Source organism: Guillardia theta (genome assembly GCF_000315625.1).
Source record: "Guillardia theta CCMP2712 unplaced genomic scaffold GUITHscaffold_98, whole genome shotgun sequence".
NCBI classification, from domain to species: Eukaryota; class Cryptophyceae; order Pyrenomonadales; family Geminigeraceae; genus Guillardia; species Guillardia theta.
In genome coordinates, this window is record NW_005434576.1 from 71,153 (window position 1) to 96,866 (window position 25,714).

The following is a 25,714-nucleotide window of genomic DNA, read 5'->3' on the forward strand; positions in this document are numbered from 1 at the left end:
CTTCCCAACCTCCCTGCACTGCCTCATTTCATGTGCATCGGAGCTCCCATTGACCGGACCTAATGAATGCAGCAGGTGAACGTAAAACACAGACGAGACGTCGCAGCCGACCTGTCGCTCTCCTCCACGCAGATGACGTTCATTCAAGCTCTGCTCCTCTAGTGCAGTTGACTCTAATCCCCTCCCCTCCTCCTGTGATCGCGATACTTCCGACTATCCGCGTCTCCTGCTCCAGACGTCCACAGCATTTCTGTCTCCTCCTGGTCCTGCTGCTTTAGCTACGATATCTCTTACCCCTCACCTTCCTTTGTTGACAACACTAATGTGCCTCACTTGCTTGTAACGAACAAGGAGGGGAAGGAGAATGAAACTGCGACCAAGGCAGAAATCTCAAGGCAGCAGCAGTGACTCTGAAGTCAAGATCTGAGATAAGTTCTGTTGTGAGATGAAGGGGATTGTACTGAAACATTTGAGAACAACTTCTTTGTGGCGTTCTGAAATTTGTTTGCTATCCGAAGCATCACAGATAGTAGCATATATAAGCAATCTTGCTGTTACCAACGAATGAGAGGAGGAACACAAAGACGATGAGGACGAAAGTATGATTGAATGCCTTTCAAGTATCAGATTTGCTGTGAACGACCTATGTTGACAGTTCTTGAACATAAATGCATTCCTCAAACCATTTACCATGGTAGACCATGATTCATTCTCAGAGATTAAATTAGCCAACAGCAACCAAATCCTAGTTTACCTCGTCTAGCTCTTCAACCTCAACTCGAGATGCGCATGGAGGGGATGGAGATAATTTACAGCAGCTTTCAACTTTCAGGCCATGTGGCTCGAGATGTTCTATTTACTTCATAAATCTCTTTGCCCACTGTGTCAGAACAATTCACATTGTTTTATCCCCTTTTGAATTATCTACAGGCGTCTACCCCTAATCTCTTCTCAGCAGCATGTATCATCACTCTTTTCTTTATCGCGTGCTCTTCTCTCCCTCACTTTGGGGAAGGGACGGGGGTTGGAAGAAAAGCTCCAAGGCAGACTGCTCTTGCTCTGAGTGGTTCGACCTGTTGCCAAAGTCTTCGAATCGCCTTCCAGCTGCACTGATGCCTAGGGACTACCAATTGCTGGGCTACACACCAAGTTGCGACATGTTCAATAGGACCGGCAGAACAAGGATAAGGACGCAGGAGATCGAAGAGCGGGTCGCCATTGTGACGATGGTTGGCTTCATTTAAGGCTGACGGTCGATGACTTCGTTGCCACAACCATCGTCTTCCCGTCATGTTTCATCCCCGTGATCCAATCGCCACGGGAAAGTAGTCCCATTGCAGATATCCTGCAGCCCTTCCCTATGAATTCTTTAAGCTTGTTAGGATGACCCAATTTACCTTGTTTCCTCCCCTGGATTATGCAGATCGTCTTGAAAGTTGTTCTTCAGATTTATGTCCTCTTGTAATCTCGCCTAACCCGTCTGAAACCTGTCTCTAACCTTGAGAGTATCTTTCGGACCGTCGTCTGCTCCACTCAACCATTCGCGCGTAGTGCCTCTTGACAAAGGACCTTGCGAACTCATCCAAGGCCTTGTGATATTCACTGAGGAGACTGCCGACAGCTTGAGCTTCGTTGCATCCGCATCATTCACTATCCAGCTTCCTGTCAAGCATGATGATACATTCGCACATTGCCCGAACTTGGTTGACTCATGCATGCACAAGGAGCCAACCTCTCCCTGGATCATGTTCTCACGAGCAATCAACATGTTTGATAGGGTGATTTTACTGGTAAAATGAATGACTGATATTTTACTACCCCAACTGCTCTGAGGCGAGCTCTCTTGTATTAGGATCTCATCCGGCTCATGTCACCAGTTCAAAAGGTACCAGCTACAAGACTTTTATTTAAAACCATTGTATGGCACCCCACCCAGCCTTGAAACTACTCAAATTGGGAAAAGGCAGGGGTTGTAATTCAATAAAAACCTGGGGTGAGAGAGGGTCCTTATCAGTACAGGCACCACCTATCTGTTCTGCCTGCTGACAAAGGGCCGCGATTGAATTATCGAAAAGGAACGTTTTGGGGTTGATCATTGCTTTTATAATGGAACAGCCACCCCATGTCATGAGCACAAGTACCCCCCTCCTCCTATCTATGCCACACTAGCGACTGGTTCACGAGGACCATGAACTTGCCTCTTGCAAGGCTTAAATGGACCGGTACTATTAATACCTCACTGGTCACCACCCCCTTCACGACCTGTTCTTACCCCAGAAAGCACAACGTTTGATTTACCACCCCCTCCCTCCTCTCAGAATTACGAGGAGGACACGGAGCCATCACGGACCCTACCCACCCTCCTCAGTATCACCGGGCATATTGATTACACCCCACCCTCTTGAACGATTCCCCTACTACCGGTCTTTTTCAATTCCTAAGTACCGGTCATTTTACTTAAAAGATACCCGTGCCCGCATGTATTTTTTGTACCCTACCCCCAGGTCGAAATTTACACCGTCGCCTTCACATTGCACCCACCCACCCCGATGGTCCACAGCAAACTCAAAATGGACAGAGCCGCATGTTGTCTGCGGCATTGGAGCGTCCAATGACTCGTTCCCTCCCCCTTGTTTGTCTTCTCCCTTTCCTCCTCTCTTCTTTCTCTCCACTTTAACTGGTTCTGTACATTGTAGTTCGCTCCAGATATCTCCTTCAGGGCTTGAAATCCCAGCAAACTTCACGAGGGTTGTTTCTACCCCGGAGGATTCTTCCTGTTTGCGTCCATTCTCACCGCAAGAAAAGTTCGGGAAAACGTTTATCTAACAACAATTCGTATTGTCGAACCTTCAAAGTTGCTGGAACAAAAGAGTAGAGGCGTTGCAGGACTCTGGGAGACAAAGTCATGCTACGATTACTTACGTTGATCCCTACCCAGTTCCTCTACTTCCTAGCTGTCATCTTGACGTCATTGATTAGCACCAGGCTGGTGTTACCAGAAGTACCATCATGGATGGTGTTCATCTCGCTGTTTCTACAAGTGCTGGTCAGCATACTTTCGGCCCACAAGTGCATCTCTCATTTGTTGGTGGAACGGGATAGTTTTGAGGAGGTGCAGAAAACGTTCAGGTTGGCCTCGAAATCGCATCAGGTCGTCAGCTCATTGATCCCGTCGAATGTCATGACCAAGTTGCGCGACCGAGAGAACTCGGAGGATTTCCTTGGCGCTCCCATATCAAGGTGCACCGTCATGTTCTGCTCCCTGGAGCCCAAGGAGCTGTTCAGGTCCAGGTCCTCATCAGAGACCTTCGAGCTCCTCGACCAGCTCTTCGAGAAGTTCGACGATGCAGTGGAGGACTTTGGCATGCACAAGTATCAGCATGTGGGAGATTGGTACATCATCACGTGCCCGAGGGCTGCATCGCCGTTCGACGAGGAAGAGCAGTCTAGGCTGTATCCAGACTGCTACTACGAGTCCATGGTGATGCTTGCCATCCGGCTGATGCAGATTGCCTCCAAGCACGTCATCGACGGGCAGCAGGTCGGGCTCAAGGTCGGGCTGCACAGCGGGCCAGCAGCAGGCGCTGTGATAGGAATGATCCGGACCTTCTACTGCGTGTATGGTGACACGACCAACACGGCGGCAAGGATGTGTAAGTACGCCTCCTTCAACCAGATCCTCTGTACAGAGACGTTTGCTGACTCGATCAAGAAGACGGGGACGAAGAAGGTGCAGGTGAACGACCTGGGGAAGATTAAGGTGAAGGGAAAGGGGCTCATGAAAGTTTTCTCCCTCGCGCACATAGACTGGTCGGCGTCGTGCAGTCAGCAAGAAATCGAGTCGTTCGACTCTTGCTCGTCGTCCGACACTTGCCCGTACGATGAAGAGAACCTCTCCAGCCTCATGCAGTGGAAACTTGTCGACCATGGGCAGACTCAGAGCCGCAGCCCCTTGAGCTCGCCAGTTGAATCCCAGCAGAAGGTGGAGTGCGTATGGGAGGTTCTAGCAGACCCGCTCTCCGTCTTCAAGCTCAACCTGCATCAGACTGAAGATCATGCACTCTGCCTCTCGATCGGGCTCCTGCTGCACAAGGCGCTGCTTGTGACTCATCTCATGACGCTCTCAAGGCCCAGCGAGAACATTTACGCCGACGAGAAGCCGTTGGTCGAGATTGCTCGTTTCTCCTCCATCGCCCTGCACTCCTTGTTTGTCGCGCTCTACTACATGTTCTTCCGCTCATTGTTCTGGAAGAACCAGCAAGCTCACTCGAAGGTCCTCGAGCTCTGCATGATTGCATTCACGATCGTCTTCACTCTCTTCACCTCTGGTTACTTGGGAGGGAAGCAAGACGTTGGCGCCGCCGTCTTTTCCCTCAGCTTCTTTGCTATCAACTCCGTTTACCTTCGGATCCCTGCAAAATTTGTGCTCGTCCTGATGGCGTTGATGATGATGCTCTCTGTTGTGATCCAGCTTTCCGATATTCAGTCGTACTGGAGATACACGGCGTGGACGGCGCTGTTTGGGACCTTCGTCCTCACTCTGTGGAAGTCGAAGGATTTGGACAACGGGAGTGACGAGAGGAGTAAGTTCTACAAGACAGTCCACCAGGAGCTTGTCCGCATGAAGGCAATCCTGAGCGATCTGATCCCAGTCAACATAGCGAACCAGATGGTGAATGGCAACGTGAAGATGCCCTGCGTCATGAAGCGAGCTGTGGTGCTTCAGCTGGACATCTGCAACTTTACAGCTCTTTCGCAGAAGGTGGACGCGCTGGAGGTGGCTAGCATGATCCATAAGCTCTTCTCCGAGTTCGACAAGGCGGTGATCAAGCTCTCGCTGTTCAAGATTGACACCATCGGAGACGCCTACATCGTCGCCGGTTGGCTTCCCTGTGAGTCCGACTGGTTCGCGCAGCCCATGACTAGGAAGGCGTGCCAGTCCATGCTCTCGCTCTCGCACATGATGCTTGATGCTGTCTCAGCTCACTCTCTGCAAGGAGGTCCAACGCTGCAGTGTAGGATAGGCATCTCTGTGGGGATCGTGGCGTCGGGGGTGCTTGGGAGGAGGCAGTCGAGGTTCCACGTGGTTGGGCAGACGATGCAGGAGGTCGACAACCTGGAGCAGACCGCGGGGGTCAACACTGTGCATGTAAGCGACAAGTTCATCCAAGGCCTCGGACACCTGCATGATATTGGCGAGAACAAGGCCAAGACCGAGGCAACGCGCCGAAGAAGCTCGCTGATCGAGAAGGATCTGCTTGAGAGGATGAAGGGTAGTACCATCCTGTTGAAGAGCAGGAGGAAGAGCAGCTTGGCAGATAGTAAGATGGAGGAGGAAGAGCTGCCGGGATGGCACTGCGTCTGCTCGCACGAGGCAGGAAGCGACGTTTGCCTTGGATGCCCGGCAAGTCTAAAGGATGGCACCGTGAAGATCGCGAGGACAAAGAGTCTAGAGCAGCAAATGCGGAGCAGCTTCGTGTTGGTGCCTTGTGAGAATGGATGAAGGAGGAGGATATCAAGCAATGAAATTCAAATCCTTTATTATGAACCACCTGGAAGGAGGCGAGGGAGAGGGTAGGAGGGAGATGGTATGGAGAGAAGGGGAGACTGAGGGGAGAACAGGTCAAGAAGAGGACCGGGGGGGAGGTTGGTGGTTGGGGAGGGGAGGGAGGGAGGGAGGGAGGGAGGGATGGAAGGGCAAAGGCAGCGAGCAAGGCAAGAGAGCAGAGAGGGGGGAGAGGGAGATACAGGTAGCCTGGGAAGTATCTAAGCCGCAACCAATTACTCTTTCATTCACGCTCTCACGATCCTCCTTGCTGCTGCCTCCCCCTCCTCCCCTCCTTCCCTGTTGCTGGGAGCATGATTGGTGATGGAGAGAAAAGCATCCCAGAAGAAGTTAACAACGTTTTGCGCCACAACACGATACTGCAGGGGAACCATCCCCTGGTTGACGACCTGGAAAGGGAACCATACCCACACGCCCACTATGAATGTGCTCACCAGCCGCTCCTGCAGCTTCTCCTGCACCTGCTGCATGCTCTGACCCTCCCAGAAGGAAGTGAGAGCGAAGATGGACATGATGAAGAAGGGGGCTCCGAAGATCTGGTCTGCCACTGCCCTCTTCATCGTCACCCCAAGGCTCTTGCCGGGGAAGACTTTCTCCAGCACGTTGAACCATACTGAGAGGCAGGGGCCCACCCAGAGGATCCCGACGAGGACGAGACCGATGCATCTCTTTGCTGACTCCTGCAGCAGGACTTTGCCCTCTCCCTCGCTGCCGTCTACGAGCTGAAGGAAGAGCTCGTACAGCTGGGCAGCAATGTCCGCAAGGCCGTAGGCGATGCCGGTGACTATGCTCTTGGTCCTGATCGGATAGTCCCTGAGCATCCTGTTGAACCACTCGTTGAAGTTCTCTTTCTTCATCCTCTTCAGCACAACAGCTGCTGCCTCGAAGCTGTCAAAACTCCCATCAAACTGACGATCTCCTCCTTCCTTCCCTCCTCCATCGCCGCCGCCCCCTCCGCCCCCGCCGCCACGGCTGCGACCGCCAGTACCACCATTGAGCGAGTCCTCCAATCCTATTCCAACAGTTTCCGACCCCGTCCCACCGAGCAGGGTTGCAGAGCTGTTGAGGTTGAACCCATGTGCGACCTGCTCCTCCACCACAGCCGACGAAGGCGGGTTGCCCTCTAACGCAGCCTTGAGACGGGCCAGAGAAGTCCTCCTCGTCATCTTGAACTGCACGCAAGGACTTGCTTGACATGGCTGAAGCTGAACGCCAAAACATGAGCTGAACGGCTCGATCTTCGCTATCCTCAGTGTGCGCCCGCAAATACAAATCTTGGTGGACGTCGGCAGATAGCGGGTGTGCGAGTGCATGCTCCGGAAGGGCGGGGAAAGTCCTGAGCTCAGGTAGGAGGACTTCTGTAACTTTGAACAAGAGAAGGATGGGATGAAGTTCAAAGCAGGGCTATGTACAATAGAAGAAAGTGAGTTCATCGGCGCCATGGTACAAGGTTGGTTCTGTATAAAGCGTAGCTGGGAGACGAAGAGACGATTGATCTGGCTCCTCACCGGAGCAGAGGACATGAGGTCAGAGGAGGGAGCAGGAGAGAGAGAAGGGAAGGGGGGAGGGAGGGAGGGAGAGGAAGACGCAGCAAGAGCCAGTGCAAGGGGCAACAGGATGGGTGCTGCCAAGCCCATGGCACAATGAAGCTGTCGGGGGGGGGGGGAGCGAAGCTTTTACAAGGGTTTTATAGTGCGCAAAAGGTTTTAATATAGTTTTTTATATATTTCTATTTTTCATGATTCTATAAGGTTTTTAATCCCCGAACGTACCCTCTATTTATTTATATAAGTTATTAAAAGAAGCCAAAGTCAAAAAGAAGTGTTATAAAATAGGGGCCTGGATGGGTAAGGGCCACCACCCACCCCATCAGATTTTACACTGGACTCAAAATCTTGAAGTACCGTTGGATTAAATTCAAAATTGGAGGGTTCTGGACGTGTAACGAACTCAAAATTATAGAAGGGGTGGGTGGGTATCCATGGCTCAAATTGAAGGGGTACCAGAGTTGAATCATGTGGGGATGAATCATGTGCACCGGGATCAGGGTATGGTGGGGTCATTAGCAACGGGTGGGAAAAATCAATGAAGGCCAGATGGGTGGTGGGGGTACATAAAAAATTCAGTCAAGATCAAAAGTATACATGTTATAGCTATTTCACTAGTAAGCTCATCGAAGATTTCTTCGGGTAGCAGTAGTGGAGCAAGTTCACTTCCAAATAGGGGGGTACAACATTGTTCAAGTCTTTCTTGTGAAGGGTGGGGTCGGTGCCAAATGTCGGATCAGCGTACATGACGGTACGAGGGCTACTGGGGGAATAAAATAAAAAGTAGTAGAAGTAGTAGTAGAGTTATAAACCAATCCAACTCAACTTGGCAACAGCCCGCGGCTACGGCGCCGGGCCCTCAGTGCTTGGCGCCGGCGGCCGGGCCGCCGGCTGGGGTCATAGTGGGGATGAGGAGCCGGGGGCCGACAAAGAAGCCCACAGAATGCTGCTTGCTAGGTGGCTGATAGCAGCGGTCGGGATGGTCGGGATGGCGAGCGGCTTCAATCCAACGAGCTTCTTTCAAGTCGGTAGCGTGCGAGGATCGTCCTCAGCCTCCTCCAGCCTCTTGTGCCCGACGCCGCCGTTGATCCAGCGTTCAAGCCGGACGCATGCATTGAGCAGTAGGAGGAAGACTCTGCAAGGCAGAGGAGGGATCCGAGGGCTGAGTGCGATGTTCACAGGGATAGTGGAGGAGATGGGAGCCATCAAAGAAGTCAAGAATGGCTTCAAGGGATGGGGAGAGTGGGAGGGATCAGACGGAGGTATGACGCTGAGAGTTGGAGGGGGGAAGGTGCTTGAAGGTTGCTACGAAGGCTGTTCGATCGCTGTGAATGGCGTCTGCCTGACAGTCACTGAGTTCGACTCAGAGTCCTTCACAGTTGGTGTTGCTCCTGAGACCATCAGGAAGACCAACCTCGGCCTCCTGGGCCAGGGAAGTCCCGTCAACCTTGAGAGGGCAGCGGCCATGGACGGGAGGAACAGTGGTCATATGGTTCAGGGGCATGTGGACAATGTGGGAGAGATCATAGAGAAATGGCAAGACAAAGAATCTCTGTTTGTAAGTTGCTCTGCTACTCTTCCTTCTTCCCTCCTGTGACTAGTGCGATCAGATCAAAGTTAAGGCGCCGCGGGAGTTAATGCAGTACATTGTTCCTAAGGGGTTCATTGCCATCGATGGGACTTCTCTGACGGTATTCCTTCTTATCGAAGCTAGTCTGTGTGCTCGATGTGTAAGGAGAACAGGAGGAAGCAAGGAGAAGGACATAACAAGATGGAGGCGATTGAGATGATGGAGATTACAATGAGGAGAAGTTGAGGATGGGGGTGGTGGTGATAAGGATAGTGATGTCGCATGTAGATAATGTATACATATTGGTGACAATGATGATGACAATGGTATGCAGGTGTGCGAGACGGACGTTGCTAACGGCTGGTTCACTTTCATGTTGATCGACTACACACAGCAGCATGTCATCATCCCGAAGAAGCCCATCGGTGACAAGGTTACAGTTCGCCACTCCCTCCTCCTCCTCTTTCTCGTCCTCCATCAGCCGTTTGATCTCTCATCCTCTATACATCTTTCTTCATTTGTTCCCTCTGCTTCTTCCTTCTCTACGAATCTCCTCGTCTCGTTTCTGCCATCTACCCTTGTCTTTCCCTGTACCTCGCCTGTCCCTCTCTCTTGATCTAGCCGCCATGTTGAAATGTTCAGCAGGTCAACTTGGAAGTCGACGTGATCAGCAAGTACGTCGAGCGATCGCTTGGCAACATCAATGATAGATTGTCACGACTTGAGGTCGCCAACGTCCTCCATGTCTTGCGTCTGATCCGTCTGTTTCGCAGGAGAAAGTTTTCGGCAAGTCGTTTTCTTCCGAGGTGAATCTCAACATCTGACGCACTGACGTGTCAATGTTGACCTGAGATCTCAGGCGGGAACCCGTCTGGACAACCTCGAGCAAACATGGAAGTAGGCGGGCGAGAGATGACAAGGCTCTCTTGAGATCGACTGCTCGTTCTCAAGCCTGCAAGTCAGAGCGGGAGGAGATAGCGCGAATGGACATTTATTTAGATTTTGATTACAGTTTGTGATGAGATGATGCTGAAGATACTTCATGGACTAGTTTTGACAAGAGAGCTTCAGTTTGCGACAACTTCATGCGTGTCTCGCTCAGTTCCTAGCAGGATTTTAGCAGGGTAACGCTGCACAGGAACCAAAACTCACCTCATCCTTTCTGACAGTCTTCTCCTCCACACCTCTCAGGAACTCTATGATTTGCTTTTCTTTCTCGTGGATCTTCGCAGCAAAATGAGATTCTTGTTTCTTGATCTCCTCCTGGTAGAACGACACTTTACGCTGTAGATCTTCTACGCGTTCCTTTGACTGTTTGAAAATCAAGTTCATCTCTTCGATTTCAGATTCTCTCGAAGCTATCAAGTGGGATTGCCCCAACTCTGTCTTCTCCAACGTCCTGACCTGTTGGGAGAGAGCATGGTTTGTTCTCTGCAAGTCCACCATCTGTGCTTCGAGCTGCCTGTTCCTTTCCAGCGCCTCGAGCAGCACGTGAGCATCGGGGATAAAGCTGCCATGGGGGTCCACACGTTTAAGCTTGGAGATCATCTCCACCAGGTCCTCCCTCGTGCTCTTCTCTCTCTCGTACTCCTTCTTCAACTTGTCGTGCTCCTGTCTCAGCTGGTTGTGCTCCGCATCCTTCTGCGCCAAAGACTCTTCCAACGATCTCAGCTCAGCCCCTAGGATGCCGTGCTCGTCATCGAACCAGTTTGCCAGCAGGTCGTGATGGATGCCCGTCAGTGGTTGGCTCGGCACTTGCTCTTGACCTACTGGTCTCTGAGGTTTGTCCAACAGCTGTCGAGGCATCGCAGTCAGAAGGGAGAACTTCCAGCAGAGGTCGTCACCTCCTGCAGCTCGAACCTCTCGTCCAAGAGTTTGCTGTTCGCCTGCTCTAGCTGTGCTCGGAAGTGATCGAACTCATCCTCGGCGGCACTTTGCTTCCAAATGAACGAGTTCACCTTGTTCCTCCTTCACCGCTTTCACACAACCTCCTCCTCCTCCCTCACCTCCTGGCACATGCCGATCAGCTCCTCGTTGATCGCCCTCAACGCGTCCGACACGCGCGGGTCCTCCAGCCTTCGATTCGCCTGCCCCTCCTCGTGACCCTCCAGGTAGTTGTGGATCAGCTGGGCGGGCAGTCAGCCTCAGGCAGCGGCATCAGAGGAGACTGACTGACCTCGGGCCAGCGTTTCGAGTCTTCCTTGTCCGAGACCTGCCAAGTCCCAAGTCAAACCTGCTCCTCTGCTGTAACCGTGCTCCATTACTTCTCTCCACAGCACCACATTCTCGCGTTGAGCGTCCGCCAGCTCGGCTTCCAACCTCAGCTTCTCCTTCACCAGCCTGTTGGACTCTAGCTCTCTCTCCAGCAGCTGGCTCTTCAGGTATTCGTGACTTTCAATGTACTCCTTGCTCAGCTTCTCTGACTCCAGGACCTGTTCGGCTCTCAGACATGTCATGCAACGTGTCCGGGAGGAAACCTCATTCCAGATCGTCGACAGCTCTTCGCTAACTTCAATCAGCTCTTTATGTATTTTCTGCTTCTCAGACTGAAGCTGAACACACTGAAATCACAGCTGTCGTCAGGAAACCATTCGGGACTAGAACAACTCACTACCTTCTGCCTCAGCAGAATCACTTCTTGCAGGGATTCTTCCAAATTTCGTTTGTACATCTCCATATCCGACAGGCTATCAGCAAGCTTACAAAAAGTGTCAGAGATTGGAGCCAGGTTGCAGAACTCCTACACACCTCTCCTCGAAGGATGCCGACTTCTCTGTTGCTGTTCCTAAGACTCTCTTCAAGGGCTCTCACCTGGTCTTCTCGACCCACGTGATCGCCTCGGAGGTTCTTGTTCTCTTCCTCCAGGCGTTTGAATCTTTGAAACAAGTCGGTCTGGTTCAAATCCCTCTCGTCCATCGCTCTCGTCCACTTCTGGACTTGATCTTTCAGACTTTGGTTTTCGACCTGTAGGTCCGAAAGCTCGTGCTTCAGATTGTATTTTTCTTGCAGAAGTTTTGCATGCTGATCAATCTGGCATTTCATCTCTTCAATCTGATCTTTATAGTCTTCTATTTCTTGTTGGAGCACAAGCTTTTCCGACACAGCCTTGTCTAGTCGCACTGCTTTCAACTTGTACTTCTCAATCTCCTGGGCCTGTGTATCCATCTCAAGAACCAGCCTTTCATTCTGTTGTTGGAGGTATTTCAGATTTAGCTGCAACTGATTCTTTTCGTTCACTACTCGTTCCAAGTCATCCCTGACGTCTTCAAACCTGGTTACGCTGTCCACGCTGCCAATCAGTGAAGCCAGAGTTTCAAGCGTTGTGAACTTCTCGTTTTGTAAGACATTGTTGAAGGAGATGAGGTCCTCATTAGCACAGTTTGACTCCTGTAGAGCAGCTTTCACTTGCTCCATCTCCTCGCACAACTTGCTCTGCTGCTCTATCAGGTAGTCGTTCTCTCTCTGCAGGTCGGCCAACTCATCGGAACATCTAGCCGCAAAGTTTGACTCCAAGTCCAAAGAAGCATGCAAATGCTCTGACTGCAGCTCAAGAAACTGGTTTCTGAGGATCGTAGTCAAGTACACTTCCCTTGCCTCGTCAAGAGAAGCAAGAATTGTGTTCAGAGACACAAAGTTCTTGTTTATCTCATCCTCCTCGGAAGCCAGTCTAGAAATCATGCGTGTTACAATGTGGGCAAAAGAAGAGAAGGAAAAGGTTGTAATCGTACATGGTCTCCAAAGATGTAAGGTGATGTTCTTTCTTACGAAGCAAATCAGGCATGTTCATGATGACATGTAGAGATTCTTTGAAATCTGATTGGACGGAAAACATCTCCTGGTTGAGCCTGCGGACGATGGGCTCGACTTGAGACAAAGTAGAACACAACTGATCTGTCATTAAAAAGAGGGTGAGTTTGAATGAATTGACGAATTCACCGTCAAAGTAGAAAAGCATCAAACGATACCATTCGAAGATTGAGCTGCTTGAAGCTTCATCGCAAGCTCATCGGCCTTCATCCTGGTTTCCTGCAAACTGTAGAAGTTCTTCTTGCAATTGACCTCTCGCACTTGAGCGGCTTTGAGAAATTGTTTGACGACTTGCTTAAGAGAGACGACAATCCTGTGAGGGTTTGCGACAGCACCAGGACTTATCGCGCCATCGGAAGTGAAAGGATTGAAAGATGACTTGGACTCGAAACTTTCGTTGGGAAGGGATTCACCAAACCCAGAGGAAGTCAGCGAGGCATTCAAAGAATCTTTCATCGCTGCTTCATCGACTTCATCGAGAATACTTCCATCCTGAGAAGCATGTCTGATGTTGCCTTGTGCCTGCGCATTCCACAAGATTTCTCGGTACGATGTCTCGATCTCCGTCTTGATCATTTCCACATCTTGCAGTATTTTCTTTTGAAACTCGAGCTCTTGCGAAGTCTTCTTGTTTTGCATCTTCAGGACAGCGAGATTGTGCGACAATGTTGAGTTCTCTTGTTCCAGGTTGTGCAAACCTTTCAGTATCTGATTCCTTTCCATGGACATCTTCTGGTTCAGTTCTAGCAGAGATCTTTGCTTCAGCTGGAAGCCTTCTAGTTTCGACATGTTTGCTTTGGAAGCGTTGTAGAACGAACTCGTTAGCTCAAAGACGTGCATGCACTGCTGCTCCAACCGGGAGACACTCGACGTGAGTTGGAGGATGGCCGGGTCATGTTGCCTGAGTTGCTCATGCAGATGTTGGATCTGATTTTCTTTGCACTTCAGATCCTCGGAGAGAGAGGAGACCTTCCTCTTCGCTTCACTGTCCCTCTCATGCGACATCAACTCAGTTTGTCTCAGCTTCTCCTGGTTCTGCTTCCACTCGTCGTTCATCGCCTCCAACTTCTCCTGCAGCATCAAGTTTCTCGATATGATCTCGTCTGTCTGCTTTGTCTTCAACTCAAGCTCAACAATTCTCTTCCTCATCGTTGCCATCTCACTAAGCAGCACCTGACGCATGGCAACACACGTCAGGCCAACTAGAGGGGTATTGAGGAGAGACTGTCGTACCGCCGTGTGGCTCTCCGAAGCCGCGAGCTTTCTTCTCAGAGAATCGATTTCAACTTCATGAGCTTCGTATATGAGAGAGCTCTGCAAGGAAGTCAACCCTCGACCCTCCACCGACCGACCAGTCACCGTCAGGCTCGTGTTTCCCATCTTGTTCAGAGAGACACCACTGGGCTGAGGGTCTCTTGATCTCATCTCCCAAAGGTTCACAGAGGTTCCGTTGCTCTCAAACTCTGATGCTCCAGCAGCACTGGCAAACCTCCCGCCTCCTCCTCCTCCTGCCCCCATCCCCACCACTGCTCCTTCTCCCTTGCGCATCGAATCGCTCGTCCTTCCTCTTAGTTGAGCTATCAGCGCGTTCTTCTCCTCAGCGAGGGCGGCTGCTCGTCGAGTCATGTATCCTAGGTCTCCCGTATACGACAGCTCGTTCCCTCTGTCCTCTCCTGTCCCTCCTTCCCTCCCGCCCCATCCCTCCTCCTCTTCCCCCCCTCCCGCCATTGCTACCGGTTCCCTTCAAAAATTTGTACCACGCGAACTCTACCCCCGCTGGGTTTTCAGTACCCCACCCTCTAAATCCCAGTACATGACCCACCAAGTTCTGGGGACATGTGGACCCCTACCCCCTCTGAGGAACCCTGGAGACGAAGGCGGGTCTACTTGCTAAGCTTCTATGATACATGAAAAGAATAAAGAGAGGAGAGGGGAGGAGCGGCAGACTCAGACTAGCTCAGCGTCCTTGTCCTCCTCCCACTTGCCCAGCACATTCTTCTGACCCTCCTCGCACACTGAACGCATCACGACGCCTGCGGCTGGAGACCAGCGTCCTTCTGGCCCCCTCCTTCGCTCCTGCCGCAGACTAAATCAAACTTGCTGCAGAGCAGTTCAACAAGCGTACTTGTTCTTGTTGTTCGGCCCTCTGCCTTTGGTGATGACCTGCAGAACTCGTCAGCGATGAGGGAGGGAGGGAGGGAGGGAGGTAAGGATGGGAGGGAGGGAGGGAGGTAAGGATGGGAGGGAGGGAGGGAGGGAGGTAAGGATGGGAGGGAGGGAGGTAAGGATGGATGGGAGGGAGGGAGGGAAGAGAGGGAGGGGTGGTGGGGGGAACATGCCTTCCACGCGCCGTGGACAATCTTCCAGAGCCAGAGGAAGTTGAGACCTGAGCAAAATAAGGGCACAAAGACAGAAGCAGATGGCGACCTGTTAGTCCAAACGAGCACAAGACAAGCATGACACGATGAGGCTCCATGATGCTGAGCGAGCAAATGAAGTAAGCAGAGAGACGCTGAGTGAATGGCTGGGTCACCTTCCCTCCAACACTCGCCCTGACACTGTCCTGAGCTCCGGGTTCGCAGCTCCTCTGTCGGTTCACTCTGTTAGGGACAGGAGGAAGAGTAGAGGAAAGGCTGACGTGAGTACTGAGATCAACTCGAGCACGCGAGGCAGAGTCAGCTTGGCGGAGAGGAGGACGCGGAGAATAAATCCTGAGCACATGAGGACCGCAAGCACCTGGCAAGACAATCAAAGGAGGAATCGTCGACGAGAGGAGGAGCACAATGCTTCTCGAGCCCTTCAGTTGCTTCGCCTTCGCTGCCTGGAAACAAGGCTCAGACCGCCTGGCTGGTGGGCAGCTAAGGATCCGCACCTGACCGAACGCTACGGGCAGCGCGCAAGTGCATTCGACAGAAGTGAGCATGGTAGCTTCTTCAGTGAACTCTCCTTTGGTCAACACCTGACGTCAAAGATCAAGCCTGCTCTACTCTCGACAGCCTCCTGTCACCACTATGAAGGCTGCGACCGCCAGGAAGTGATGCAGCCAAATGTCCTTCCTGAGGCCCGTCTGGCTTCCCGTGTCAGGCTCGACGTCACTCACCACCGTCATGCTCACTCTGTCTTGAGCGACATTCCTTGCAGCTGCTTTCTCCATAATCTCTTGCCGTTTTGTCCGGACAATCTGCGAACAAAGGAACATCACAACCTCGCATCCTTCCCTCCCCTCCCCCATCGCGCAAACACAAACCTTGTCATCCGAATTTTCAAGGACTGCAGACGCACACATGGCAGGGATGGCAATTCCATTGAAGAGCATCTTCGTCGGACAGAGACTTCAGCGATGCAAACAAAACACTGAACCCGGGCCATCACCTCGAGAACAAGATGCGAGAATCCGGTTTGCAGGATCAGAGGCTGGAGATCACAACCAAAATCACATCGTGACAACACCGCTAGCGAGATTGTCTCTTGATGACGTCACCTGGATGTTCATCAAGGTACTCTTGGGATTCCAGGCTGCAGCCAGCGACAAGGACCCTGGCACGCGAATGGGCGAAACGAGCAGCACAGGAGAAAAGGTTAGTGCACCTAACAGGCCTAAGAAGCCGACATCCGCCACCTTGCAACAGAGAATGAGATCTTTCTTCTAGCAAGACACTATCATTCCACCTTAACAACTGTGTCGCGCATGTAGGGGTTCGAACACCAGCAGATCAGTGCCTTGTTGGCTGGAAACACATGTTGAGATGTCCAGGGACGACTGAGATGCCAAATGACCTGCATGCAATCCAGAGATGAAAGTTCCCGGTCCGAGGAGCGAGCAAAGGATCGGGCTCCTTGCTGGGCTCGGCGACTTTGGGCTCCATGGTCCAAGCTTGAACAACATCAGCATCTTACTGCTGCTTCCTTCGTCACCTCAGCTCGGCGCTGGAAGTTGCCAGCCAAAGGCAGATTAGCAGGTTTCCAGTTCTGTGACATTCGGATATAAGCCGAAATGAGAGGGAAAAGTGAAGTTTAGCGGACATCAAGAAGGAGGACACATTCCGATTCCACCAAGAAGAAAAAGATTCCGAGGAGGAGCAAAGGACTGTTCAGAATCGTCAGACTTCTCGATTGCAAGGGCAGAGGCAACAAAGTGGCTGAATTTCTTATGGGAAGACAAGATCTCTGTGTGGGTCATCAAGCGGACCTCTTCATTTTCGGCCAGATTTCGTCAGTCTGCAGAACAGAAACGAGACTCAGTGTTCTGAGGAACGAATCGCAAAGGATGCGGCTTCAAGAGAGGATCACCGAGACTTCCACACCCTGGGTCTCTGCCCCTAGAATCTCTTTCTCCGTTCCTCTTTCAATCTCCCGGGATCTCCCTGCCTCCCTGCCCTTCTTCCCGCTTCCCTTCCTCCTCTCCCTCCTTCCATGGCCTCCCGGCGCACGGGCAAATTGAAGTAACGACCTTCCGATACAAACAAGTCCGCCTCAGCCGAAAGGGGTACTGAGCGGCCCGGGGCCGCCGTGACTCACTCAGCCGGCGCGTCACCCGTCTCAGTGACTCATCAGCCCGGCGGCCTACCGTACTAGTAGACTCGAAGCTCCTCAGGGCCTAATAGGCTCCCAATCAAACTTCCCTGGCGGTGCTAAGGCGTCTCAGCCTACAGTGAGGGTGCCGGGCACACTTCAACTCAGATCATCTTAGTCACCGGGTGTCCGACTACTACTTTACTAGGCTAACAGCTCACACTGAACCATCATGGTTGCTTGCCGGCTGGTCGTGCTTCATGTGACCCGCCAGGGGGAGCTCGGCACTGTCACAGTCCTTGACAAAAACGCATTTCTGGCAGGGAGGAAGTTTTGAGCATTGAGGGCACCATGACGGCATGCGCGAGGTTCCTCTCTTTCTCCGGATGTTGTTGGGAGCCATCAAAAACTGATGTCCGAGTCTGCACTCCCACAAGAGCTTGGTGTTGGAACCTTTGTACTCCTGTGACAAGCATCGGCCTCCATGCAGCGCTGCCGTCTCATGCATGTCGTGTATCGTCAGCCTCAAATTTTCCTTGCGACATTCAGGGCACCAGAATCCTCGGAAGATCGTCTCAGCTGTTGCGTTCCATACATGGCCGTCGGAGCATTTCCACATCATCTTGTCCTTCATCTTGACGTACTGCTCAGACAAGCATGAGCCTCCCCGCGATGAGGCGATCTGCTTGAGCGTGTAGAACCTCTGTAGCTTGTTTCGACTTCCTTTCCTGGCATAATGCCGACCCCTTCGATGATGTCGTGAAGGTGATCGCGGGGTCGCTTTTTCAACTCAACCTCTGATTCACTTTCCAATCGAATCTCTTCTAGCCGGCTGGCCACGTCTTGGTCTGTTACGCAACATGATTTGTCCATGGGCATTGCGACAAGTCGGCGAGCAAGATTCCTGGCTTCCTGCTCTATTACACTTGAGCTCATGTGAGATCGAGACAAGTCTTTGATTTTCTGCACAGTCGCAGAATATTTCAAGGCTGGAATGAGCCTTTTTGCTTCAAATTCGACATGCTCCTTCACCAGCTCTAAGATTTTCTTGTACTTGGTCTTTAATGCCGCCCGCAAAGTCTCGGATTCATCACCACAGTCCTTCAGAATGGTTTGTAACGAGTCCATTGCGAGGAGAACATGGTCCAGCTGCTCGATCAGCGGGAGCCTACTGTGCAGCTGCTGCTGAAAGTTACACGCGCTTGAGAGGTAGATACATCTCTTTGCTTCGAGCAGGAGGCCGACCTTGAAGTGAAGCCTCGAGAACAACGTTGATGTAGTGGAAACGTCCTCGCTTGCGTTGTTGTTCAGCTGCTCTCTGAACTCCTCCAGGTCTTCCTTCAAGCGGTTGTTCACAAAGGAGAAGAACATAACACACTCCCGCACACTCGGCTTCTGGTCCGACTCCGTCTTGAGGCTCTTGAGAACGCTATGGCTCAGCCAATGGATCAGAACCTGAAAGTACGTTTCCTCAACGTACATGTCAGTAGTAGTGAAGTAATGCTTCACGCACGAGATGGCCAGGAGAGGCAAAAGAATATCCCGCTCTCTGTCCATGTTGCCCAGGATCTGCCCTTTCAAATTCACCACCCAATCGTTTATCATCGAGATGTTTTCATGACTTTGGCCAGTGAGCGAGGGGCGCAAAGACTTGTCCATTTTCAGCCACACGCTGTGCTGTAGCCCCTGTCTGGCAAGCAGAGCAGAGAGTTGGACAAGATGGACATACCATTGTCGCAGCTCGTGCTGTCTCGAGCTCTCTGCATTCAAAATCTGTTGCGACATGTTGTGAAATCTCTCGGCCGTGAGCTTGCCGACCTTCTCTTTCCTCTTCAAAGTCCTCTGCTCATGCACTTCCATTATGAGTTCGTTGATTCTCGATAGGCTGGCTTTCTGAGAGTCCAACAAGGCCCGGACAGCTGCCTTGGGGTTCCGCAGAGGACTCCAAGAACCTGACGTTGAGCCCTGTAGGCCTTCTGATTCATAGCTGAACGTGAAGTTCACTTGTCTTCCTCTAGGTTGACCTGCTGTCACCACTGCCGTGGGTGCAATGGGGACACTTAGATGGCGAGGTACTGAGCTGGTCAACTTCCGAAAGCAGACATTGGGAGGTGAAGGGAACAAAGGGATGAACGAGTTTGTGCGCGCAAAATGTGCCACCAGACACAAAGTAGCAAGGCTGACCTTTGCAGATTTCACGGCAAAGGAAGAGACCATCCTGTGTTCCTGTCTCGCGCTCACTCCCGCGTTCCGTGGCGCGTGCTCGTCCTCCTCGTCCTCATCCCAACTCAACACCCCAGGCAGCCTCCACCCCAGGCAGCCTCCACCTCCATGTTGCTTGAAAGCATACCCGTTATATCCGTTACATTCCTTTACACAGAGGCTGTGCTGCCGATTGCCGTGATCAGAGTTCGGAAGCCTGCCGCCGGGCCCGGCGGCCCGGGCCCGGCCAGTGAACTTTGGCACTGCCGCAACTTAAGTTAGTGTACCTGGCAGGAATCAGTTAAGTTTGGGATACAGCAATCGGCAGGATGAGGGCTCGGGTTGGTTCTCGCTGTCTTTCTAAGTTCTCGCCGTATGGCCTGTGCCGCGGGATTAAATTCACAATGAAGCCCCGGGCCTGCGGTCTTTAAAGCCTGATCGACTGACACTGAAGCTTCACATTTCAGAGGCAAGTTTTTGTACTGATTTCGATATCGAAAAACAACCAGCAAGTCATATATATATATAAAAAACTTGTCCGATCTTTGCATATTCTAAAGTTATAGCTCCTGAAGATGCCAGGCTGATACTGGCAGGGTGGCAATGCCACCGATTGCCCCCCTGCTGTGTGGTTCTGCACGAAATCATCATCGCCATGGAAAGAAGCCCAGAAGGCCAGAGAATCCGATGCCGCCTTCAAGGCTTAGAAACTGCTTCCGAACAAGATTGCAAGCGATAGGCTGCCCGGCATCATGAGGCAACTGAGTTGTACGTCGACAAGCTCGCTTCACTCGATTAGCAGGTCAGTAACAGGATCTTAGTCGGGCACCCAGGTCACCGGTCTCGGTTCGGCCGGCAGTTGCTCGTGAAGGGGGTAGGGGTCCATGACCCCAGGTGATATAAGAGAGGGTCTGAAAAGTTTATAAGAGGGGTCCACCAATGCAGAGAGGGTAGAGGGAGGGTAGGGTCAATACTCGAAATTCGTTGGAAAGCACTTGCTCGCGACAGTGACGATGGGGGTGAGGCTTTGAACGCTTTCTTCCAGATAGACAAGTGAGAAGAATGAAACAAGACAAGCAATCTTGTCTTGTTTGTTCTGTGAGGCCTTTCTTGCTTGTTTGGAAGTTCTCAAACAAAAGCTTTCAGCTTGTTCTTTGAAAGTGCATTGGATGTCATGGACTGCTGAGCGCATCACTGACCCATTCTCAGATGCTCCTGGTGCCAAGAGATTGAAAAGGAAGGAGAGATGGGAGGGGGGGCAAGCAAAGGCCATGCTTCTAGCGTTGCCATCAAGGAATCGTTCGAGCGATCCTCGAAGCTCGAGCAGGTCAGATCATCGATCATCGCATGGGATCATGAACTCTGACGCTGCTATGGAATAGGAGGTGCAGCGCTTAGAGCAAGAGAAGCAAGAGCTGGAGCAGCAGCTGAATGAGAGTACGGATGCCTCCTCCAACAGGACTGTGAGCTTGACATCCGTGGGCAGAGAACTCCGACATCGAGCAGCTCGGGGAGCTCAACAGGAACCTGGAGAGAGAGAAGGAAAACTTGGCCAATGAGACGCAGAACTCGGTAGGCCCTGAGAGCGATGGGAGCTGGCATGCAGCTGGAGCCGGCTGTGCTGAGAGAGTTGGCAGATGGAGGATCAGAAGTCAGCGGAGAAGAGCATCTCAGAGTTGAAGAAGGAGATGGAGGCGATGCGGGCGCAGTTCTTCCGTCTTGAGGCGGAGCTGCGGGACACGTGCGAGCTCGTGATGTCGATGATGCTCTTGTGATGAGCGAGTGCAGGAAAGGAGAGCTCAACATTGAAAAGGAAGAGCACGGACACTCTCGTACTGAGATCGAGCGCGTCGGTAAAATGCTCACAGAAGCGGTAGGTCATAGCAGCTCAACATGTGAATCTTCCTGACCCTCACAAACCATAACGATTTCTGCCAATCAGATCTCGGAGAAAGAACAAGTAGAGAACAAGATGAAGTCTATCCAGGAGGAGAAGGATGAAATCGAAGGATTGTTGAGAGCTGCAAAGGAGTCCTCCGACTTGTATGCTATCCCATGAATGATGCGCTTGTAACTCTTTTATTGCAAGATACAAAGATTTGTCAAGCAAGCTGATGCAGAAGAAGGCTTCGTCAGAAGAGGTCTTGTTCTGCTAATGAGAAAGTGAGTTGTAATCACCCATTCCATTTCAGGCAAAAGGAAAGGACACTTCATCCTCAATCAAGGAAGAAAGCAAAGATGTTTCAACTTACAAAAAGGTCGTCGAGAAAGTTGATGTCGACAATCTTGCCATGGTCAAGCCCAAGATGGCTGGAAGGTTCTCGAAGAGTGGGGATGAGCGTGTCTCAACTTTGATTGCAGGTTGAAGGTTTGTGTCATATCTACATTTGAAGACTTCTTCATGGAACGAGACCTCATTCGCAAGGAAGTCTACGCTAATCTTGCTGGAGTCTGCGAAGCGAGGAACATAGCGCTTGAACTGGTCGATCTGTGGGAGGGAGTGCACAAGCAAAACGTGTCCACTCTGACACAAAAGTCAGCTGTGATTGCTTTCTCAACGTTCCTCTGACTTGCCTTTGGCAGCTTCCATGTGGGCTCATTGTACCTCAAGGAGATCGAAGACTCTGACATCGTTGTCATCATGCTCGGCGAGCGATATGGTCAAGAAATCGGCGAGGAGGTCGGAGCGAAGGAATCAGCTTCCCGTCAATGGCTGCAGAGGTATCGAGCTCAATCCAGCAGCTATGGCAGCACGATGCACCTGGCGACCATGTATGCAGCATTCTACTGCGGAAGCGACAACTCTCTTCCGACTTACTTCCAGCCTTGTCGAACTCTTGCTTACTTCCGAGATCCAACCTTTATCAATGGCTTGCCTGAGACGATGATCCAGCACTTCGAAGCTGAGAGTGGGAGAAGTGCGAGCAAGCTTACAACTCTGAAGGAGAAGTTGAAAGAAACAGGAATCGTCCGAGAAGAAGCATATGCTGACCCACAGGTCCTCTCCAACCTGCTGTATGAAGACATCAAAACCATCATCGACAAATCCTTCCCTGAGTCGTTCACACGATTTGACCGCGACGTCACCGTCAACGAGTCGTTCATGGAGACTCACGCATGGATAGGACAAGGAGGTCGAGGCCTCCTGCTGCCAGAGGAAGTGAACAGCATGATGGACAGGATCAGACGATACTTCGTGGGGGATGCGGCGCAGCCTCTTGTTATCATCGGGGAGGCAGGTTCCGGCAGGACCGCCATGATGCACGCCAACATCAAGGCGCTCATGAAACGGTTCCCTCCTCCTGACACGACGCATATCTATCACTTCACAGGGTAGGACGTGGCCCTCCTGTGGCAGGCGCCTCATGCCTGGTTGACAGGTGCAGCAACGACGCTAAAGATCCTTCCACATGGATTTACAACGTCTGCAAGAAGCTGAAGAGCGAGACTGGCATCCAGCTGGAGATCTCGCAGAGGCCTGACGAGCTGATCAAAGAGTTCAATCAGGTGCAACAAGACCCACTGAGATCGAGACCTGACGTCTTTCCCAGTGGCTGGAGGCCGTCAGCTCAACTGGTTTGAAACTTTTCTTGTTCCTCGATGGAGTGGACGCTTGTCAAAACCTCTCCATGAACGAAGATCCCGTCTGGTTTGTGCCCAAGAATCTTCCGCAGGGTGAGCATGGCTCCTTTGCTTCCTCTAGTCATGCTTCAAGTCACCTCGCCTTGCCTCGCAGGGGTCCGCATGCTGCTGTCGACAGGAGCGGGGTCTACCTTGACAAGCTTGGCTCAGCGGGGATGTGGAGCCCTCACCCTGAAGCCGCTGGATGAGAAGCAGAAGCAGACGCTGATTGAAGGCTATCTGGCAAGAGAGAACAAGACTGAGTTCGCCAGGAAAGGAATCTCGAGGCTCGTTGGATCCGACAAGACTGGAAACCCTCAGTTCCTCTGTAATGTACTCGGGGAGATCCACTCGATCGGGGTGCTTGATGGCGTAGCCACCATGGAGCCTGTGCAGTACTTCCTTGAAGCAGACCACCTGCCCATGATGATAGAAAAGGTTCTTTACAGATGGGAGAGCAACTACACCGGGAAAGGAGCGAGTACTTCCCTTGTCAGAGATGCGCTCACTTGTATCTGGGCAAGCCGGTACGGGTTGTTGCGAACGGAGATCGTCAAGATGTTGGATTCTACCCACGTGCACTTGTCGAAGCTGCTGCGGGACTGTTCCTTGCTCATGATCGGCCATGCGGGGATGTTCAACTTCCAATCTCAGACCATGTCTCAGGTGATACAGCAGCGGTACATGCCGACTCACGACGGGCAGATGGAGGCCCATCAGTTCCTTGCCAACTTCTTCGAGGACGAATCGAACTCCAGCCTGACAAGGCGGATTGAAGAGTTACCCTGGCAGCTCATGCAAGCAGGAGACAGCGAAAGGCTCTGCAAGTGCATCTCGGAGACCAGGATGTTCCTCAAGCTCTGGGATCAAGACTTCCGCCTTGACTGCTGGAGGTATGTCCGCTTCCTAGAGCAGCAGAACGTCATCCTCAGCCTGGGAATGTACTGCAAGGCCAGCAGCAGCGCCTTCGAGCTGGAAGATCCTAAGCCCGAGCCTGAGGTGATGGCCGAAGCCAAGCTCAAGTACGGGGCCTTCATGGCTGAGCTGGGATTCATGGAAGTGAGCCTCGAGTTCCTGCTCAAGGCCAACGACACATGGAATGAAATGCATGAGAGCGAAGACGAACGAGTCGCGCAGACGTTGGAGACTGTGGCTAAGGTGCTGGCAAATCTGAAGTCACCCGAGGCATCGAAATACTTCGAGCGAGCCTTGCAAACAAGTAACATGCTTCGGACAAGTAGCATCACACACACTGACCCGTCTTGCAGGAAACAGGCTGTGCAAGAAGACTGGACCGGACACAAAGCTTGCGATGCTGCATAACGACTGGGGGCTTCATCTCAAGAGGGAGAGTCAGCACAACGAAGCGATCAGAAACTTCATGCGAGCTTCAGAGATCTGGACGAGGAAGCTCGGAGCCAATCACCTCCATGTGTCGACAGCCAATCTCAACATCAGCACCACGTGTTACGCCATGGGGAACATGCAGACAGCATCGGAGCATGCAGCTCTTGCCATGGAAATCCGCAAAGAGGCTGTAGGTGTCAACCATCCTCTATACGCTGAGGCGTTGCTCAACTTCGCTGCTGTTGAACTTGGGAAGGAGAAAATGGGAAGAGCCCGACGAGAAGCCGAGATTTTAGTCCGTCAAGCCATTGCCATCTTCGAGAGGACTCGGGGTGGGCAACATGCTGACACACTGTGGGCAAGGTCGTTCCTGACTGAAGGCTTCGGAGCTTCCCTCATAGACGGAGATGACGACACCTCTGATGAAGATGGGGATGACGAGCAAGGAAAGATCTAGCAAATGACTTGCTGTATTGTAAATATGTATTATTACACAACAATGATCAACAAAACTCATGTGACCAAGACCCCTCGAAAGGATGGCTGCCACTGTGTGGTTCATGCAAAAACTTCGCAGTCATAACCGCCAAGCCTTGGTCAAACATGTCCTTGTTGTTCATTGACACGGTCGTGAAAACAGCTCACAAGATGATACTCAGATCCGAACGCTGACCTGCCACTGAGTCGGGGTCTATGCAGAGTTCCTTCGCTATCCTAAGGTAGGTACTGTAAGCCTGGCAAGAGTGATCCAACCACGCCTAGTGAACTCTGACCCGTCATTCTCATCACCGTCGACATCTTCGCAGCAAATTGCTGCCCCCACGAATCCCAAGAAGGTGCCTAGTCCAGTTCGTAACGCAGAAGGGCGTACGACTTGTTGCTCCTGTTGTCTTTGACCGAACTCTGTGAAAGCTGAAACCCGAGGTACTTAAAAGTAGAAACAACAGGCATGAAGTCCGGTCGCTGACGATCCACGTACATCCAAACTGTGGTACATTCCAAAGACTCTGCAACCTCCAGAAGGGAGACCAGCGACTGCTTGCTCGAAGCTGAAATGGTTGAGGGTGCCGCAATGTAAAACTGGGATTTCTCACAGCTGTAGTGAGCACTCCAGTTCGCCAAAACTGTATCTTGCGACGACTTCTTCTCCACCGATTCAACCTTGAACGAGATGAAGCTCGAGTCCATCAAGGCCTCGGGCACATCCACAATCTCTAGTCCGCTCAGGGGGGCATTGCCATTCTCTCCGACCTCCTTGAAACCAAGGGTGGAGAGTTTACAGCATACGTCAAACCCACGACGGTGGCCGACCCACCAACGTGGAGCAAGAGCACGCCAGCACCTCGCTAATAGAAAACTGGTCAGTGTCTTGAAAGGGTTGACCACAACTGTAGCACCTGACGCGCCCAGAGGGAGAGAGTTTCTTGAAAACAGTCATACGACTCTTAGTACTACAAATGTGATTATTATCATTTTCTAACACCATGATAGACAAGATCTATGTAAGCACGTCTGACAAAGTTGAGTTGGAGTAGTTTGGCT

At 51.8% G+C, this 25,714-nt stretch overlaps 8 protein-coding genes across 8 annotated transcripts; 5 read left to right on the forward strand and 3 right to left on the reverse strand.

The window, feature by feature from the left end:
• Positions 1-3,181: 3,181 nt before the first annotated feature.
• Positions 3,182-3,808, forward strand: GUITHDRAFT_78342 (hypothetical protein; the record flags this gene model as incomplete). The annotated part of the gene is made up of 1 exon (XM_005824120.1): positions 3,182-3,808. A coding segment is annotated over one exon (627 nt), but the record flags the coding sequence as incomplete, so codon positions are not given.
• A 909-nt stretch (positions 3,809-4,717) lies between these two features.
• Positions 4,718-5,161, forward strand: GUITHDRAFT_58429 (hypothetical protein; the record flags this gene model as incomplete). Its single annotated transcript, XM_005824121.1, has 1 exon — positions 4,718-5,161. A coding segment is annotated over one exon (444 nt), but the record flags the coding sequence as incomplete, so codon positions are not given.
• A 610-nt stretch (positions 5,162-5,771) lies between these two features.
• Positions 5,772-7,215, reverse strand: GUITHDRAFT_155016 (hypothetical protein). The gene has a single exon (XM_005824122.1). The coding sequence runs from the start codon at positions 7,201-7,203 to the stop codon at positions 5,794-5,796; it is 1,410 nt and encodes a 469-aa protein (XP_005824179.1). The 5' UTR covers positions 7,204-7,215; the 3' UTR covers positions 5,772-5,793.
• A 1,069-nt stretch (positions 7,216-8,284) lies between these two features.
• On the forward strand, positions 8,285-9,923 carry GUITHDRAFT_158612 (hypothetical protein; the record flags this gene model as incomplete). Its single annotated transcript, XM_005824123.1, has 5 exons — positions 8,285-8,671; positions 8,724-8,804; positions 9,018-9,116; positions 9,329-9,443; positions 9,916-9,923. The coding sequence occupies 5 exons, from the start codon at positions 8,285-8,287 to the stop codon at positions 9,921-9,923; spliced, it is 690 nt and encodes a 229-aa protein (XP_005824180.1).
• Positions 9,924-14,437: 4,514 nt separating this feature from the next.
• Positions 14,438-16,468, reverse strand: GUITHDRAFT_116615 (hypothetical protein; the record flags this gene model as incomplete). The annotated part of the gene is made up of 15 exons (XM_005824124.1): positions 14,438-14,566; positions 14,616-14,653; positions 14,918-14,970; positions 15,024-15,077; positions 15,129-15,226; positions 15,273-15,311; positions 15,363-15,449; positions 15,498-15,671; positions 15,738-15,806; positions 15,863-15,904; positions 15,972-16,027; positions 16,079-16,109; positions 16,160-16,218; positions 16,268-16,364; positions 16,406-16,468. The coding sequence occupies 15 exons, from the start codon at positions 16,466-16,468 to the stop codon at positions 14,438-14,440; spliced, it is 1,089 nt and encodes a 362-aa protein (XP_005824181.1).
• Positions 16,469-17,219: 751 nt separating this feature from the next.
• Positions 17,220-19,219, reverse strand: GUITHDRAFT_116616 (hypothetical protein; the record flags this gene model as incomplete). Its single annotated transcript, XM_005824125.1, has 2 exons — positions 17,220-17,705; positions 17,747-19,219. 2 exons carry the CDS (start codon positions 19,217-19,219, stop codon positions 17,220-17,222), a joined length of 1,959 nt encoding a protein of 652 aa, XP_005824182.1.
• A 1,192-nt stretch (positions 19,220-20,411) lies between these two features.
• Positions 20,412-21,508, forward strand: GUITHDRAFT_155017 (hypothetical protein; the record flags this gene model as incomplete). The annotated part of the gene is made up of 8 exons (XM_005824126.1): positions 20,412-20,531; positions 20,587-20,641; positions 20,691-20,776; positions 20,842-20,945; positions 20,993-21,077; positions 21,147-21,247; positions 21,294-21,346; positions 21,397-21,508. Coding segments are annotated over exons 1-6 (470 nt in total), but the record flags the coding sequence as incomplete, so codon positions are not given.
• A 2,329-nt stretch (positions 21,509-23,837) lies between these two features.
• GUITHDRAFT_155018 (hypothetical protein) lies at positions 23,838-25,714 on the forward strand. The gene is made up of 3 exons (XM_005824127.1): positions 23,838-24,049; positions 24,099-25,518; positions 25,570-25,714. The coding sequence occupies exons 1-2, from the start codon at positions 23,930-23,932 to the stop codon at positions 24,627-24,629; spliced, it is 651 nt and encodes a 216-aa protein (XP_005824184.1). The 5' UTR covers positions 23,838-23,929; the 3' UTR covers positions 24,630-25,518; positions 25,570-25,714.